The sequence below is a fragment of the Dermacentor variabilis genome, chromosome 4 (genome assembly GCF_050947875.1).
Source record: "Dermacentor variabilis isolate Ectoservices chromosome 4, ASM5094787v1, whole genome shotgun sequence".
Taxonomy (NCBI): domain Eukaryota; kingdom Metazoa; phylum Arthropoda; class Arachnida; order Ixodida; family Ixodidae; genus Dermacentor; species Dermacentor variabilis.
In genome coordinates this window covers 136,337,988-136,352,777 of record NC_134571.1, presented here as the reverse complement: position 1 = coordinate 136,352,777, position 14,790 = coordinate 136,337,988, and the positions used below count along the sequence as shown (strand labels likewise).

The window sequence follows — 14,790 nt, the reverse complement described above, 5'->3', positions numbered from 1 at the left end:
AGGCGAAGCGTTGCACGAATCATTGCAGCACAAGACGACAATGCGCTGGTGGGGGCCGAGCGGTCCGAGACGCGCATTGTCGTTTTCACAACTTCGGCAAGTTGACGTTTCCATTCTTTGAATGCGGTCGATGAATGTGGCCTAGATCGCCTGTTAAAAATGTGCGGCACGCTTCTGATAGCACTATGTCACACATGCTGTGGAACAGATAAATATGCTTGTCGCAGTATGGTTCGCGATGATAGCTGTGAATGTGGCATGCGATGATCGGGGTGGAGATTTGCTGGTACCGGAATAGGAAACTGAGTGTCCGCTGGCATTTTCATGTGATATGGGCCGGCGCGTACTGTAGAGATGCTGCTGCGGCAGGCTGCTACTGGTCTTGATGATGCGTACCTCATGCCTTTCCTTGTTTACATGAGATCCAGCGGATAGAAGACATTTCATATGGTCACAGTTTGCCGATGCACTGTACGCTGGTGCCAGTAGGTTGTGTTCTCTGAGGACGTATGAACCGGTAAAAAAAAAAGAAGCATAACCGTATTGGATCATTTTTTATGTTCTTGATTGTGAACATTGGCACCAGGAAATCATACATGACAGGATCGTATCATGGTTGTATTGTATTTCTTCTGTATGTGACACTATCTTTGCGAGCAGTAATAGAAGTCTGTTTATCCTTTGTAGCATTGCCTATTTTTCCTTTCAAGATGCCAGATATGCTTGTTTGCTGCCCACCTTTTTTGTGCTGCCCCAGCTTAAGTAATCCACAGGTTTCTTATGCTTGAAGGTCTCGCCATGGGGGCACTCTTTTGAAGGGTCGGTGCGATGGTCCGAAAGGCACTGATCTTTATACGTTCACAGGCTCGACCACCTGGCATCTACAAAGCAGACTACCTTCGGGAGCTGTTCAAGCGATATGGCGATGTGGATGACACGCCTCCGCCTCCACCTCGGCCAAGTTGGTGCGATGGTAAGCTTGACTTTTAGTCATGGAACAACATGCTCTGCTTATGTGATCTGCATGCAGAATGTTTAGAGGGCCTTTGCATCTCCTATGTCACAGTGTGTTTTTCCAAAGTAAAATAGACCTTACAGAAATTTATCAGAACCGGATGTACTTAATTATTTTCTATACTGTGTGAGTAAAGAGTGGCAGTGTAAATGGACTGAGAGCTCCAAGCTAGGTGCGGCAAAGCGCGGTTCTCAGAGACCGTGTGTGTGGTTGACTGCAATTGTTAGGGGAAGGACCATGTGACGTGAGTGCAGCAGCGATAGAAGAAAAAAGACGCGGGTGGCATGAAGTGCGTGTGTTGCTTGTGGTGTGCGCAGATGGACAGCATATGGACAGCACGGGGGAAAAGTCACAGAGTGCGGTAATAAAGGGAATGTTTCCCATAAACGTGTTGGCCTGTCATCATTTAACACCCTCATGGAAACTCCGCCCAAAAGTGTAGCGTTTTACTACACATGTACCAAGCTCCCATTTAGCACCACATTTAATATATCAAATGCTGCGCTGCACCCCTGCAAGTGCACTCTAACGGGGCACAATCACTTCTCGTAGGGTCGGAAATATTTGCTGTCGATGAAACAGCATTGTTTTGGCAGATGCTGTCAAACAAGATATTGAATATGAAGTGCAGTGCATGCAATGAAAGAGAAATGAGCAAGGTGCGTGTCTGTTTTGCTTGCTGCAAATATAGGTGGCTCGTCCAAGCCGGTCCTTTCTCATCAGTAATAGCAATCTGCATGCTGCTTCAAGTGGGCAAAAGCCCTTCTGGCCCAATACATATTTCACAAGAAAGCTTGGATTACACTCGGTGGATCCGGTCATGTGATGCCGAACTTGAAACGTCTGCATTGCTAGGTTTGTCTTCTTATTGACCCTTTTCACGGCGATCCCAAGGGCGCTGCCATGTTTGATCACGTGGCGATGTGTCCATTGCTTGCCTCAACTGCCTCCATTGCCTCCGCGCTTACAGTGGGTGTTTATGACGCCGATTCAGTTTAGCAAACCTCTGTTTCCGGAGATATCATGGACAACGCGAAGCTTTGGCCGCAGCTTCAAAGAACGTGCAAAAGCACTTTAGAAGCTGATTAAGCTATGTCCAAAAGGCGCAAGCAGCATACTGTATATGGTGCTTGTTTCAAAAGCAACGCTAAATATGTATTCCTAGCTACCCAAACTTTCTGCTCATGATTTGAATCAGGATTAGTGTTTATTGCTCTTTGTTCTTCATTTGGCAAGTTTCAGACTTGGTAAGTTTCCTTGGCGTGGTCACTATCTGGTTATTTCTGCCTAATCACTCGCAGGTGTGCTCACTTCCGATAGATTTGTTCTTGCTGCACGCAAGGCTTGATAAGTAACCGTTTTGTACATTGTAATACCTTGTAGCAAAGATATATTATCGCTGGTACCTAACTCACTTACTCTTGTGGACCGTCACGAAATATTCAGCTTCAACCATTCATGCTTTATCAGCGTAGTCAGTCATTTATAGTGCGTATATGATGCGCTTGTATTCGTGTGTGCCCATTCTCTTATTGACACGTTGGCAATAGAGTGGGCATAAGATTTTGTGCCAGTTGGGGTAGATGTGTGTGGATACTCTGCACGAAATGTACTATGACAAAAAGCGGCGCTACTCCTGTTGTCATTGCTTAGCGAATGGTACTCACTCTTGCCGGTGTTCCGAGGATGTAGCACTTTCTTCGAAGGTTAGCGATATAATGCTGGAGGATGAGCAAATGTCTGTATCCCCAATGAAAGCTGTACATCTCAAAGTGCCAGTAACATGTACGGACTGTTGCTGCAACTGTCCGCATACTTGGCTGCACAGATTCATTCTATTCCTTAATATGCCAGTCACTATTTTTGCAGCCAACTAGTGCCCACGTCTTCAATCCACATGATTCAGTCGGGCGTGATTCGAGCACAGTGAGTTAGGGAGAACTCGGTTGCATTTCCCACAGCTGATGGCACAGAAGCAAGGTGTAAGCCGTAAGGGTTTCGTAGTCGTGTGCTTTCGTTAAGACAATGTGCATCGCACTGCGAAAGTGCCATCTGTTTCTCTACAATTAACTGCTCCGCGAAAAGGTTTAGTAGGCCAGGGGCTATTCCAAACAGCATTTTATGGTTCCACGAGCAGCCAGAACAAATCAGACCCCAACCCCCCACTTGGACTTCACGGAAAAACCATTGTAGTAGCAGTGGCACACAGGACTCATTGCTGTTCGATTTGGAGGCCCACTGCCTCTCCTGTTGTCTTGTGGATCCTCCCGACTCGGAACGCCTATGATACCGATGCATGCGTCCTCACCATCTTTGATTTTAGTGGTATCGAGAAGGCACAGGTCAAGTGATACAGACTTACACCCCATAATCCACTCTCTATGCTCTCCATGATGGTATTTCTATGATGCAATACTACGACGGCTCGGACTTGCTGCTTGTACTTCCTACAATTCTCTGTTCCACTGAGTCCACTAGCTACACAATGTTCCTACCGCTGGACATATCAGAGTGTCCTGTACATATGACGGGGGCGACATGGGTTCTTCTGGCCAGGCCTTTACCATTATGTGTGTTGGTATGTTGCTGCTTGCGAGTTGTGCCAGCACTGCAAGTGTCCTTTCTTGTTGCTCGCCGGTTCACTTCAGCCTATCGAGATTTCAGCTGTCCCATTCTACCGCTTGGACCTCAATCTTGTTGGACCATTTTCAGCTTATTTTACAGAGAACAGATGGGTTGTCGTAGCTACTGACTATACCACACCATATGCCATCACCTGGGCACTGCCGACAATCTGTGTCACTGACATCACAGACTTTCTGCTCCACGATGTCATTCACCACCATGGTGCGCCACATCAGCTACCGACCGACCGTGGTTGTTCATTTCTTTCAAAAGTCGCCGATGACATCCTGTGTTGTGTTCCACATGTTACAAGCTAACCACAGCCTACCATCTGCAAACAAATGGACATACTGAGCACCTTAATTGCACATCAGCCAAGATGCTATGTATGTTTCCACAGATCATCGGGATTGGGACAGCACTTCGTCTTGTATGACCTTTGCGTACAACTCGTCTCGCCACAACACTGCCAACTTTTCCCCCTTTTACCTGTTTGCCCGCCAGCCAACATTGCTCTTTGAGACTGTCCTGCCATTAGCTACGTACGCTCCTACAGAGTATGCTTGCGATGCTGCTGCTTGGGCTCTACCAATCACCAGATTGCACGGGATCATCTCTCCCTGTCACAGATATCGCAAAAGGCCCGCTATGACAGCCACCACAGAACCATTTACTTTTCGTCAGGCTCTTTGGTGCTCCTTTGGGCACCTTCCCGCCATGTGGGCATGTCCTCGAAGCTTCTGTCTCGCTACTCTAGCCCCTCCAAGGTTCTCCGCCAGCTCAGTGAAGCCACACGAGATCGCCCTGGTGGACGGTAGCTCGTCATCTTCCATACCACCTAGTGATATCATGCACGTCGCCTGTTTGAAGCACTACTTCTCTGACAACAACACTTCCCTTCCCTAAGCACTGAGACAGCACTTCCACCTGCACTGTTCGTATGTTACAAGCCATTACCATATATTGGAGAAGGCATCAGCAAGGACATGAAGACAACGATCGAAGAATCGCTCTTGTCGTTATTCCGCCATCTCAGTTTCTCACTGTATATCTTCTGTAAATACATTTTCCCTTTCGTTTTGCCTATTTTTAGTGCCATCACAATGCAGTGAAATCTCAATGTAACGAACTTCAGGGGACCGCAGCAAATTGTTCGTTATTCTGAAAGGTCATTATAATGAAAGCCCCAAAATTAACCATTTCACCCATCAACCCATCAGTTTATCAGTCGTCACTACATGAGCTATCCACAAAAATGTCGCTGTTGGCTCTCAGCCCACACTGTTGCTATTTTCCATAGATTCCGCCACCACCGACCCTCGTATATAGAGTTTGGCGCACGCAAAGAAATGCTGACGCTGAGAAAACCACTGACAATGAAGAAACTCCATGTCGCCTATAAAGCGTAATGTTTGTTTTTCAGGGTGTCTACCAACCGGGAAAACCGGGAATTCTCAGGGAATTTGTGCTTCTATCAGGGAAAATTAGCTGTAACTTTATTGAAAGGGAACGAAACCCGTGTTAATGCTGGCTCCAGTAACGGGGGAATTGCAAAGAATCGTCATTGACGCCGTGTCATCATCACACAGAGTGGTTAACGCTCGATTTTTCGGACATGCCCGATAATTCTCACGGCTTTGCGGCACCACCACATACTCCATATAGTCAATGTGTATTGCCCTGACTACAGGTCTGAAATGGCATTAGTCAATGCCACCACCGCCGCCATATTGATTATCTCACCGCCTCGAACCAGCACTCTCGCATGCAGATCCGCTGGCAGCCGTAGCCACCACCGCGGCAACGTTAGGCCTAGCTGCTTCTACGTTCGCTATTAAGCTTCTTGCCATGCGGTGCCGTGTTTTTCATTGAAAGAATTCGCCGCTGTCAGGAATGGCACTGACTCTACCTTTGTAATCCTCGTGATTGGCTTCGAAGCTCGCAGAGCACAGCGCGTTGCGCAATGCCAGTTTCCGAAAGTTAGCTTCGCCTCTGTACAGCAGTGTTAGACGGTGAAGCATAACAAGCATGGGAAGGGACAATTGTAACGGGACACAGTATGTATTCCTTAAATATACACACGTCCACCCCCGTCTCCTCTCACAGTACGAGCACCGATATGCCTAATAAGTGTACTGGCAGGCCTTCGAGCTTTTTCGGACGTGCCTGTGGCAATTTTAGTCCTTAAGGGCAGTTAAAGACACGCATTCATTTTTTTCGGACTGCCCGATTTTTCGGATGTTTTTGCAGACCCTAGGGAGTCCGAAAAATTGGACATTGACTGTACAACTGACCGAGAGGATGCTTTAAATGGTCCATGGCGTGAATGCATGGCAGATGGAGGATGACAACAGAAAGGAAGCATGCCGCCGCCTCTTTGAAGGCGCTTGAGCTCAAAAAACAAAGTGTTGGCTGACGCCGAGAAACAGGTGTCCGTCATTGCAACCAAAATAAACTCTTTAAAGTAGTGAAACCCAACACTGAGATGTTGTGTACGGATGAGAGTATGTCAGGACAGTTGAGGTTGACTTTCCAGCTGCTGAGAGAGAATCTTAGTTGTGAAAAAGTTCAGGCATCATACAGATTAGCTTGCTATCAGTTGATAGAAATAGCTCATATTAAAAAATATTTACTTACGTATGCATCTCCTTTTCATTCGTATTTGAATATGTGCGACTCAATTTGGAATGGGTTTTACCATTTTTTTTTTCGCTGTGCCCTCTGTTTTCTTTTGAAATAAAATATATTACTCCTTACTATTCAAACTGAATTAAGTGATTTTTCCGTTTCAACATGCTTACTAGAGAGTGACAGCATCGAGCAACATGGTGTCAGCCTGTCTTGACATAAAACAAAGTTCTGGCATATTCAGGGAATTTTGCAAATGTGCTTAGGGAAAACCTGGAAAATGCAGGGAATTTGGAAATTTCAACTTGGTAGACACTCTGTTAAGTTTGTATACTTAAGGAAATACAGTAAAACCATGTTATAACGAAGTTAAAGGGGAAGTCGTAAGTACTTCATTATAACCATTAGTTCGTTATAGCCACTATCCATTTCTATTGACAGTTAGCAAGCAAGAGAAGATGTACAGTGCAGTCCACCTATAACAATATCGAGAAAAATGAAAAATATGATCATTATAACCTATGATCGCTACATCTGGACTGCAGTTATTAAAAAAATAAAAATAAATGCTGAACATACCTTTGCAGCTCCGAACTCGAATTCGCTACTTTCTCTAAAGAATAGATGATGTAGAAAGTAGGCTGTGAAAAACAAACTTTATTTCTAGTGCCAATGACCATGTCAAGGGTTAGGCGCGCCGAAATAGTCCGAAATCTGCACTTGCTTTTGCGGCAGCCTCAGCTTCACAACCGTGGTGTGCATGGATTCCAGCTGCTGCGCGAACACTGGCGGCAATCCTTTAGCATGCATAAAATCAATTAAGGAGTCGATCGACGACAGTGCACTTTGCGTGGACATCGAGTTTGGGGTCAAGGAGCCACTGTCAATCTCGTTGTCACTGTCACTGCTGCAGTCGCCACCGTCGCACAACTTTGCCGTCTGTCGAGACAGCACATCTTCGGCGATCGCCTCGTCGGTGACCTCATTGCAGAACTAGGCAGCACTGTCTGCAGTCAAAAACTCATCCATCGACGCACCACCTGTGTCACCAGTAGGAACGAGCTCCCAGAGCTCGGTTATGTCAGTGGTTTCCACCGTGTTGGTCTCAGTGGGTTGGGGAAGTTCGTTCTGATGCACAAAGCCCGCCTTTTTGAAGCAGTTGTATATGGTTGACTGCTTTACTTCATACCATGCACCATAAACGAAGCGCACGGCATTCAAAAGGCTGATCTTCAGGTCAGGGGGCCCATCTGCGTGACCCGACGTGCCAGCAGCTGCGCGGTCAATGGCTAAAATTAGCTACTCCAGCATGCACCGCCGGTACAGGACTTTAAAGTTGGCGATCATGCCAGCGTCCAATGGCTGCAGGCCTGCCTTAGTATTCGGAGGCAGAAACATCAATTCGACAGATGTTAGCTTCGGGCTAACGCTGTGTGTGCTACAGTTGTCAACTAGCAACACTACTTTTCTTCCTTGGCCTTCAATTATACTGTCGAACTCGAGCAGCCATTCTTCGAACAGGTCGCGTGTCATCCACGCCTTCTTATTGTTGCGATAGCGGACCGGGATGTGTTGATTCTTAAAGCACGTTGGCTTCTTTGATCGCCCGATCATGAAAGTCTTGAGACGATGGCTCCCGTCCATGCTAACGCACAGCAACGTGGTCACCCTAAGTTTCGAGTGCTCCCCATCGGAGCATCGATCTAGTTTAAGAGCGTGAGTCTTCGACGGCAACATTTGAAAAAACAGAGCAGTTGCGTCGCAATTATATATGTCCTTGTCCGCGTAGCGCTCCAGCACGCCAGGCAGCTTTGTCTGCAGCCGCTGCTGCTTTGCCTGTGTGTCCAAAGTCACCGTTTCCCCTACCACATTTTTGTAATTGATTCCGTGCCGCTCTTTAAAGCGCTGAATCCAGCCTCCCCAAGGCTCAATATTTGAGTGTCCCAGAAGAAAAGCGAAGTTATCGCTTTGGTGGCAAGTATTGGCCGACTAATATGCACATTATGTGCACGGGTTGTGATGAACCACTGGTAATGCGCCTCTTCAGCATCGGCGTACAAAGGGTCTCTAACCCTTTTCTGCTGATCGGCATGGCCACTGATAGCTCCTGCCTTCGCAATCGCGGTGCTCCCGGTTTTCAAGATGGTTGATATCGTCGACTGGGCGAGCTCATACTTCTTCACGAGGGTGCTCACCTTGAAGCCACGTCGAGAACCCTGCAAAATATCCATCTTCATGTCAAGCGACACAGCTTTGTGCTTTGTCGGCGCCATCTTTGAACTGGGTTGTACCATTGGTTGCACGCTACTGCGGTGGCGTCAGCCTGCTATCGCACTTGCTGAGAGAGAGAGAGACTGAGTGCAGGACGGGCGCCACCACGCCGCTTTGCTTGTCGCTTTCTTTTTTTCTCTCTCTCTTTCGGAGCGACTGTGGCCGACGTGCATGAAGCAGCTAACGCCATCTTGTGGCGCGCTGCGCCTACTCGGGTAAGGCACATTCACACCGCAAGCGGAGCGTCTAAGTGGCCAAGCGGATTTTCAATGCGGCGAGGCGGTGAGCGCGCGCGCCTGTTTGGACCGGACGGCTTGCCTGGCGGCTCGCGTCGCAGGGAAGGCGGAGCATCTAGTGTTTTCATGACACACGTGTCGCCATCTCTTGGCACCGGCCATCCGTCCTCAACGCGCGTGCGTGCAAGCCGCGCCACTGTCGTCTGGCCAGCCACTCTCGCTTGCTAACCACTTGTGAAGATTGATCAGCTCGGACGAAGAAGACGAAATAGTTGGCATTCTGCTCGCCACTTCTTTAGCAGCTTTTCAAGACGAGCAGCAGAAAGCTCGAAGGAAGACAGCCCGCCAACACCGCTGGTGGGTTCACCTCGCCTTGCAAGAACGAGAGAGAATGGGTCATGCCAGTGCTTTGATTCTTGTATTCAGTGTCCTTGTATACGTCGTGTCTCTTGTCATATAGCATTGGGCAACATTTGATTGTGTCGATGAAAAGTGCAGCACAAAATCCAGCTGTCTCGATGGCTGCCATTTTGAGTCGGCTTGTCTCCTTGAGCTATGGTTGGCTGCGGGAAAGCGGGAAGCTCCGGCGGGGCGGATAAAAACGGTCCGAGAGTGATCGGGCTGCCCACCTCGTTTTCTGCCTGCGTTGCCCGCTCGACGAGGAGGTTTTCACCACTTTCCGCTTTCCGCCTGCCCGCTTAGCCCGCCCCGCCTTCAGTGTGAATGCACCTGTACTCTCCGGTGCATGGGCAGGGCGGGACGTGCTGCGCGGTAATGGCGGCAGAAACGAACTTACGAAGGTAAATGTCGCCTCATCTCAACATTGTTCATTGCAGGGAACTAAGCAACACAAATGTTACGAATGTTACGAAGCTCGATGTTTTTGAGCACAGCGGCAGTGTGGTGGGCTGCGCAGTTGTCCAGTACAAGGCATATCTTCCGGTTCAGCTTGCCCAGCCGCTCGTCCCACTCCTGCAGCCATTATACTGCCAGCTCCGGCTATAGAGCTGGTTATGGCGAGGCACGATGGCTCCGCAAAGCGCAGGAACGGGTGCCAAAGAGCTGCGCTCTAAAGAAAGGTTCATTATACCCATTGCGAGGGGATTTTAGCTTCGTTAAAACAAGGTTTTCAACACATCGGCATCTATTGGAATTGCGAGGGGAATCGCGATTGCTTCGTTATATTGATTACTTCGTTATATCCTGTTTCATTATAATGTGGTTTTAATGTAGTGTCATGTGACGTACGCATGGCAAAAGCTGAGTCGTCATGATTGCAGTGCTTATGTGTGGAGAGTTTGTCGAGTGATGTTTCTTGCTTGCAGAAGAGAGTGAAGACCTGGACGACGACGGAAACGCAGTAGGTGGTGATGGCAGTGGAGACGGGCCTGTGCACAAGCGGCGGAGACGGGAGTTCACCAAGAAGGTTTGTGCTTGGCTTGCAGTCTCTCTCTGTACCCGCCTGGTCGTGCTGGCTTCAACTGGCACTTTGATCTTGGGAATATTATAAATGGCACAAAAGAGCAAAATATGTTAAATAATAAATCGCCTTTCTATAGTAACAAAAAAAAAAGCCATTCCGGCTGTGGGGAGAGGCTTGGGCAAGGCAGAAAAGATGCAAGAACAAAAGGTGGGTGGCGATGCCACCTTGAAGTTCCCGTGCCAGTTTGCCATGGCGTCACGGATTTTGGCAGCATCTGCTCTAGCCTAGGTTAATTTCTTTATTTGTGAAGACGGACTAATTGTACTCTAAAAGGGCCAAAGACTGAACAAGTTTCCACAAATAGCAAGCTACAATGGTTCAGATATGAGAAAATACTTTCGAATATGTGAGGTCACACCAATGTACCGGCACTGCTGTTTGAGCATGGAATTCAAAGACTGAAACTTCGACCTTCATTTTCTCTCCTGATCATCAGCCTGTTATTACCTTGAAATGAGCAAAATTGAAAGTTTTGAAAGGGTGACTTTGTCAGTTAAACTGAATTAGGGCTTACATCCAGTGTCCCTTTAAAAACCTGAGGACACCTAAGCACTTATGAGTTGTGATTGCGAGAGCATTAATTAATGTCGAATGAAACACTGCTAAGTGGTCTTTCAAGTTTTGCGCGGCGAGTAATGTTTTGCTGTACAGACGCTGTTGGCATTTTTGATTAGTGGGTCATTTGAAGCTTTTGCATCAAGAAAGTATTACTGTACCTCTGTGTGCCAGATTTCTATGGGAATGCTGGAGTGGCACAGCACAGTTTTCTCAGCGGTTGTGCTGAGACCAGTAGGGCAGTGTTCTTCAAGTGTCTAGGCCAGAGAAGCTGACAAGGAATGGTGGAGAGCAAAAGTGTGAATTGCATTGTCTTTGTCATTTGTTATCTTTGTGCTTCCCAGCAGCTATGCCCTCAAATGAAAGCAGCAGAGGCACTGAAAATAAACAAAAAATTTAAGAGAGAAATGAAAGTGGAGCCTGTGAGAAGCAGCATGCATGAATTGCCAATGAGAACAGGTAGCAGCTTTTGACAGCGCTCCTTTGACATTGGACTGATGTCTGTCGGTTAGGAGGGTGCAGCCATGTTTCCCGACTTACAAGCTTGATTAGTTCGAAAGTTTTGCAGCACTCTCCAATTTGCATGGTTGTGGGACATGATGGCCATTCATCTGAAATGGCCAAAATATTGCTTCCTGCATTTCTCATGCTGGCCATCTCAGTCTTTCTCGGGTGCACTGCTGTTGACCCAAAAATGCTCACAGCCGAAAATACAAGTTTGGGTAGCATGAACTTAGCACCCCCACAATGATTATTTCTTCCGGTAATTGTGTAAACATAGTTAAAGATTGTCTGTGCCCATAGCAGCCAAGTTTTGTGCTTCTTTAGGTGGGCCTTTTAGATAATTTGGAAATCTTGCAATATTTGCTAGTCCGACGCTGTTTAAATTAGCCTGGTGATGCTATCTTACCAGGGCCTGTTGTGAGGCTGTTGTCTGTCTGTTAAAGTGTACTTGGCACTGCTCTGGGGTGACCCGACCCGTGTGCAGAACCCCACCTTCATGAAGGGCGTTGAGGGCGTAGAGCCCATCACTACACAGCCTAAACTCCTGCAGATACAACGGAGGTGCCAGGAGCTCTGCCACTGGGAGAGGTCAGTGATGCCTTCAGTTTTGCATGTCCTACGATTCCATTACACCCACTGTGGTGGCTTGGCAGTACCACTGTTTTGCAGATGAGTGCAGCATCGCGAGTTTCAGAGCCAGCTGTGGCAGCTACATTACAGTGGGAGCAGAACTGAACCAGCCTACAGTTCATTTCATACATAGCAGCAGGTAATGCTACAAAGGCTAGAGGGAGACTTCTGTCACCGCTTGCAAATAGTGAAGGTTCAGGTACGCATTGCATCATTTGATGTAACATAAACCACCTTAACGTACTATGTATCATATAAGATACTTGTCGAACAACCTCTCCTAGCATAATAGAATCAAAATTAAAGGAAATCCTACATAATCATGCAGAATCTATGTCACATGATGCGCAATAAGTTCGTAAATAAACGGGGTATTTTAACACTTTATGCAATAGAAATCAGCACATAAAAAAATAACCGGGCACTTGTTCACACTTAATTAGTACTTGTGTGTGAATCCCTAATAGTAGTTTTCAAAATGAATTTTGAGAAAGTAAGTACGGTGCCCAACATGCTCAAGAGTCTCCTAGCACTGCATAACAAGACTGCAGCAAGCTATCAGTAACTTAGGTACATAGAAATCAAGATATGCAGTGTGGTCTGCTCTTATTACAGAGGACACCAAATTAGTTAGCCAGCCCTGATTACAGCTCAGTTCTATTATGTGAAGGTCTGGAAAGTATCTTTTTATCAGTAGAATTACTGTTGAATAGAATTGAGTGTTTTCTTTTTCCTCTGAAATCAATGAATTAGTGACATTCTGTTGCACTGAATACCAATGAGGTTCTTAGCGTAATAGTGAGCCCGCGTTTTGCTGTAATCTTTTATTTATTGCATAGAAAGTTTTGCAATATATGGCATTGCGCAAATATATCGAATAGTAGATATTCAATTTGCAAATTGAATTATTTGAATGTCCCCTATTCGATTTGCTTCAGTAATACTCAACTAATCGCACACTCCTATTTATTAGCGTACGGCGATACTTTGTTCGAGAAATATGTTCGGGTAGCTTTGCGAGGCAAGCATTAATTGCTGTAATATATGCGATATAGCATGCATTTATGGGTTTTTTGTGAAGGATCGCAGAGATTTGCTTCCTCACAAAAGAACAAACTTGATTGCAAAACATAAAATTTGTACGGTGCACATCCGCTTGTGGTAGTTATATGCTTAAAGTACAGTGGAATCTCAATAAATAGAAATCGCTTGAACGGAACTCCCACTTGAACAGAACACCATTCTCATGTTTGGTTGGTTTTGTATTCGTGGAGTGCTCTCTGCAATGTCTATCAGTAAATGGAACTCCTGATAAACAAAGCCAATTTCCCAGGTCCCTTGAGGTTCCGTTTAAAGAGAGTCCATTGTAGTTGCACCATAGGAGGTGTCGTAGATGAAAAGTGCTCTGCAAAGCGAGCAGAAGGAAACCTTAATGACTGCGCTTTGTAGCGTTGCCTTCTAACTGTGAAACGGAGCATACAGTTGGTATTGGGTGCTAGTTGGTTTTGACATTCTATTGGCTGCAGTGCAAAAGAGACTAAAAAAAACAAGATTGCAGAAACACACACTACGGATGCTGAAATTTCTTTTATTCTATGTGTCTCAGAAGGGAAATATGATTGTACAGTTATGTTTTTGATACATGCGGCTGATATTTTGAGAGTACTGTCAGAACATACCGTATAGTGAGGTATATAGGCCGAGGTTTTTTTTCAAAACGTATTACTAAAAGTTCACTCCTCGACTTATATACCGGCCCTTGGCACAACATGAATAGTCGTCTGGCAACATATAGGAGCTCAGACCTTTCGGCATCCGCATCGTTATCGCCCCCTTGGTGACCGACGCGGCCCAAACAGCCCAACTCGCGAACACTGCGCAGTTCTTTATTCTATGGCGCGGTGCACCCGGAGCTCGAAGACAGGGTGGCGGATTTCATTCGCGAGCATCGTGCCAGATCTTTGCCAGTGACAGCAGAACTCATCCGCATCAAAGCTATTGAGATCGCCCGAGAATCCAGACTGCCCAATGAACAATTCAAGGGCTCCATTTATTGGGTTCGTGGCTTCATGCGACGCAAGGGATTCGCACTTTGACGGCGCACATCAATCTGCCAGAAGCTGCCAGAGGCATATGAGGACAAGCTGGTCGAATTCCAGCGCTATGTTATCCGTCTCCAGCAGCAGCATGGCTACATGTTGGGACAGATCGGTAACGCTGATGAAACGCCGGTGTGGTTCGACATGCCGTCGCCCACCACAGTGTGCGAACGCGGCGCAAAAGAAGTCAAGCTTCTTTCTACGGGGAACAAGCATTCGCGCTTCACGGTGATGCTCGCGTGCACTGCAGACGGCAGAAAGCTGCCCCTATACATAATATTCAAGAGGAAGATGCTGCCGAAAGAGGCTTTCCCGCGGGATGTCGTTCGCGTTAATGAAAAGGGCTACATGGACGAGGCCCTCATGCTCAATTGGATTAAGACCGTCTGGAATCGGCGACCCGGCGCACTCCTTGTGTCCGAGCATGCTTGTCTTGGATGCCTTTCGCGGACACTTGACCGCAGGAGTGAAGCAGGCACTCCGCGACGGGAGGACGGAACTCGCCGTCATTTCCGGAGGCATGACGTCAACACTTCAGCCACTGGACGTCGTGCTCAAGAAGCCCTTTAATGACCGTGTCCGTGAACAATATAATCAGTGGATGGCCGGCGACAACCCGACGACCCCAACCGGCCGGCTGCGCAGGCTGCCTCTCGCCACTGTGGCCACATGGGTGTCGCAGGCTTGGTGCTCGCTGCCCGACGATATGGTGGTGCGGGCATTTAAGAACTATTGCATTAGCAA

At 47.2% G+C, this 14,790-nt stretch overlaps 1 protein-coding gene across 2 annotated transcripts in view; it reads left to right on the top strand.

The window, feature by feature from the left end:
* The window catches only part of mRNA-cap (RNA guanylyltransferase and 5'-phosphatase mRNA capping enzyme), a 124,543-nt gene that overhangs the window by 36,957 nt on the left and 72,796 nt on the right, over nucleotides 1-14,790 (top strand). For both annotated transcript variants that reach the window (XM_075690398.1, XM_075690399.1), the window contains exons 8-10: nucleotides 865-973; nucleotides 10,101-10,201; nucleotides 11,802-11,905. In XM_075690398.1, coding sequence (XP_075546513.1) covers nucleotides 865-973; nucleotides 10,101-10,201; nucleotides 11,802-11,905 — 314 coding nt within the window. The remainder of the gene's footprint in view (nucleotides 1-864; nucleotides 974-10,100; nucleotides 10,202-11,801; nucleotides 11,906-14,790) is intronic.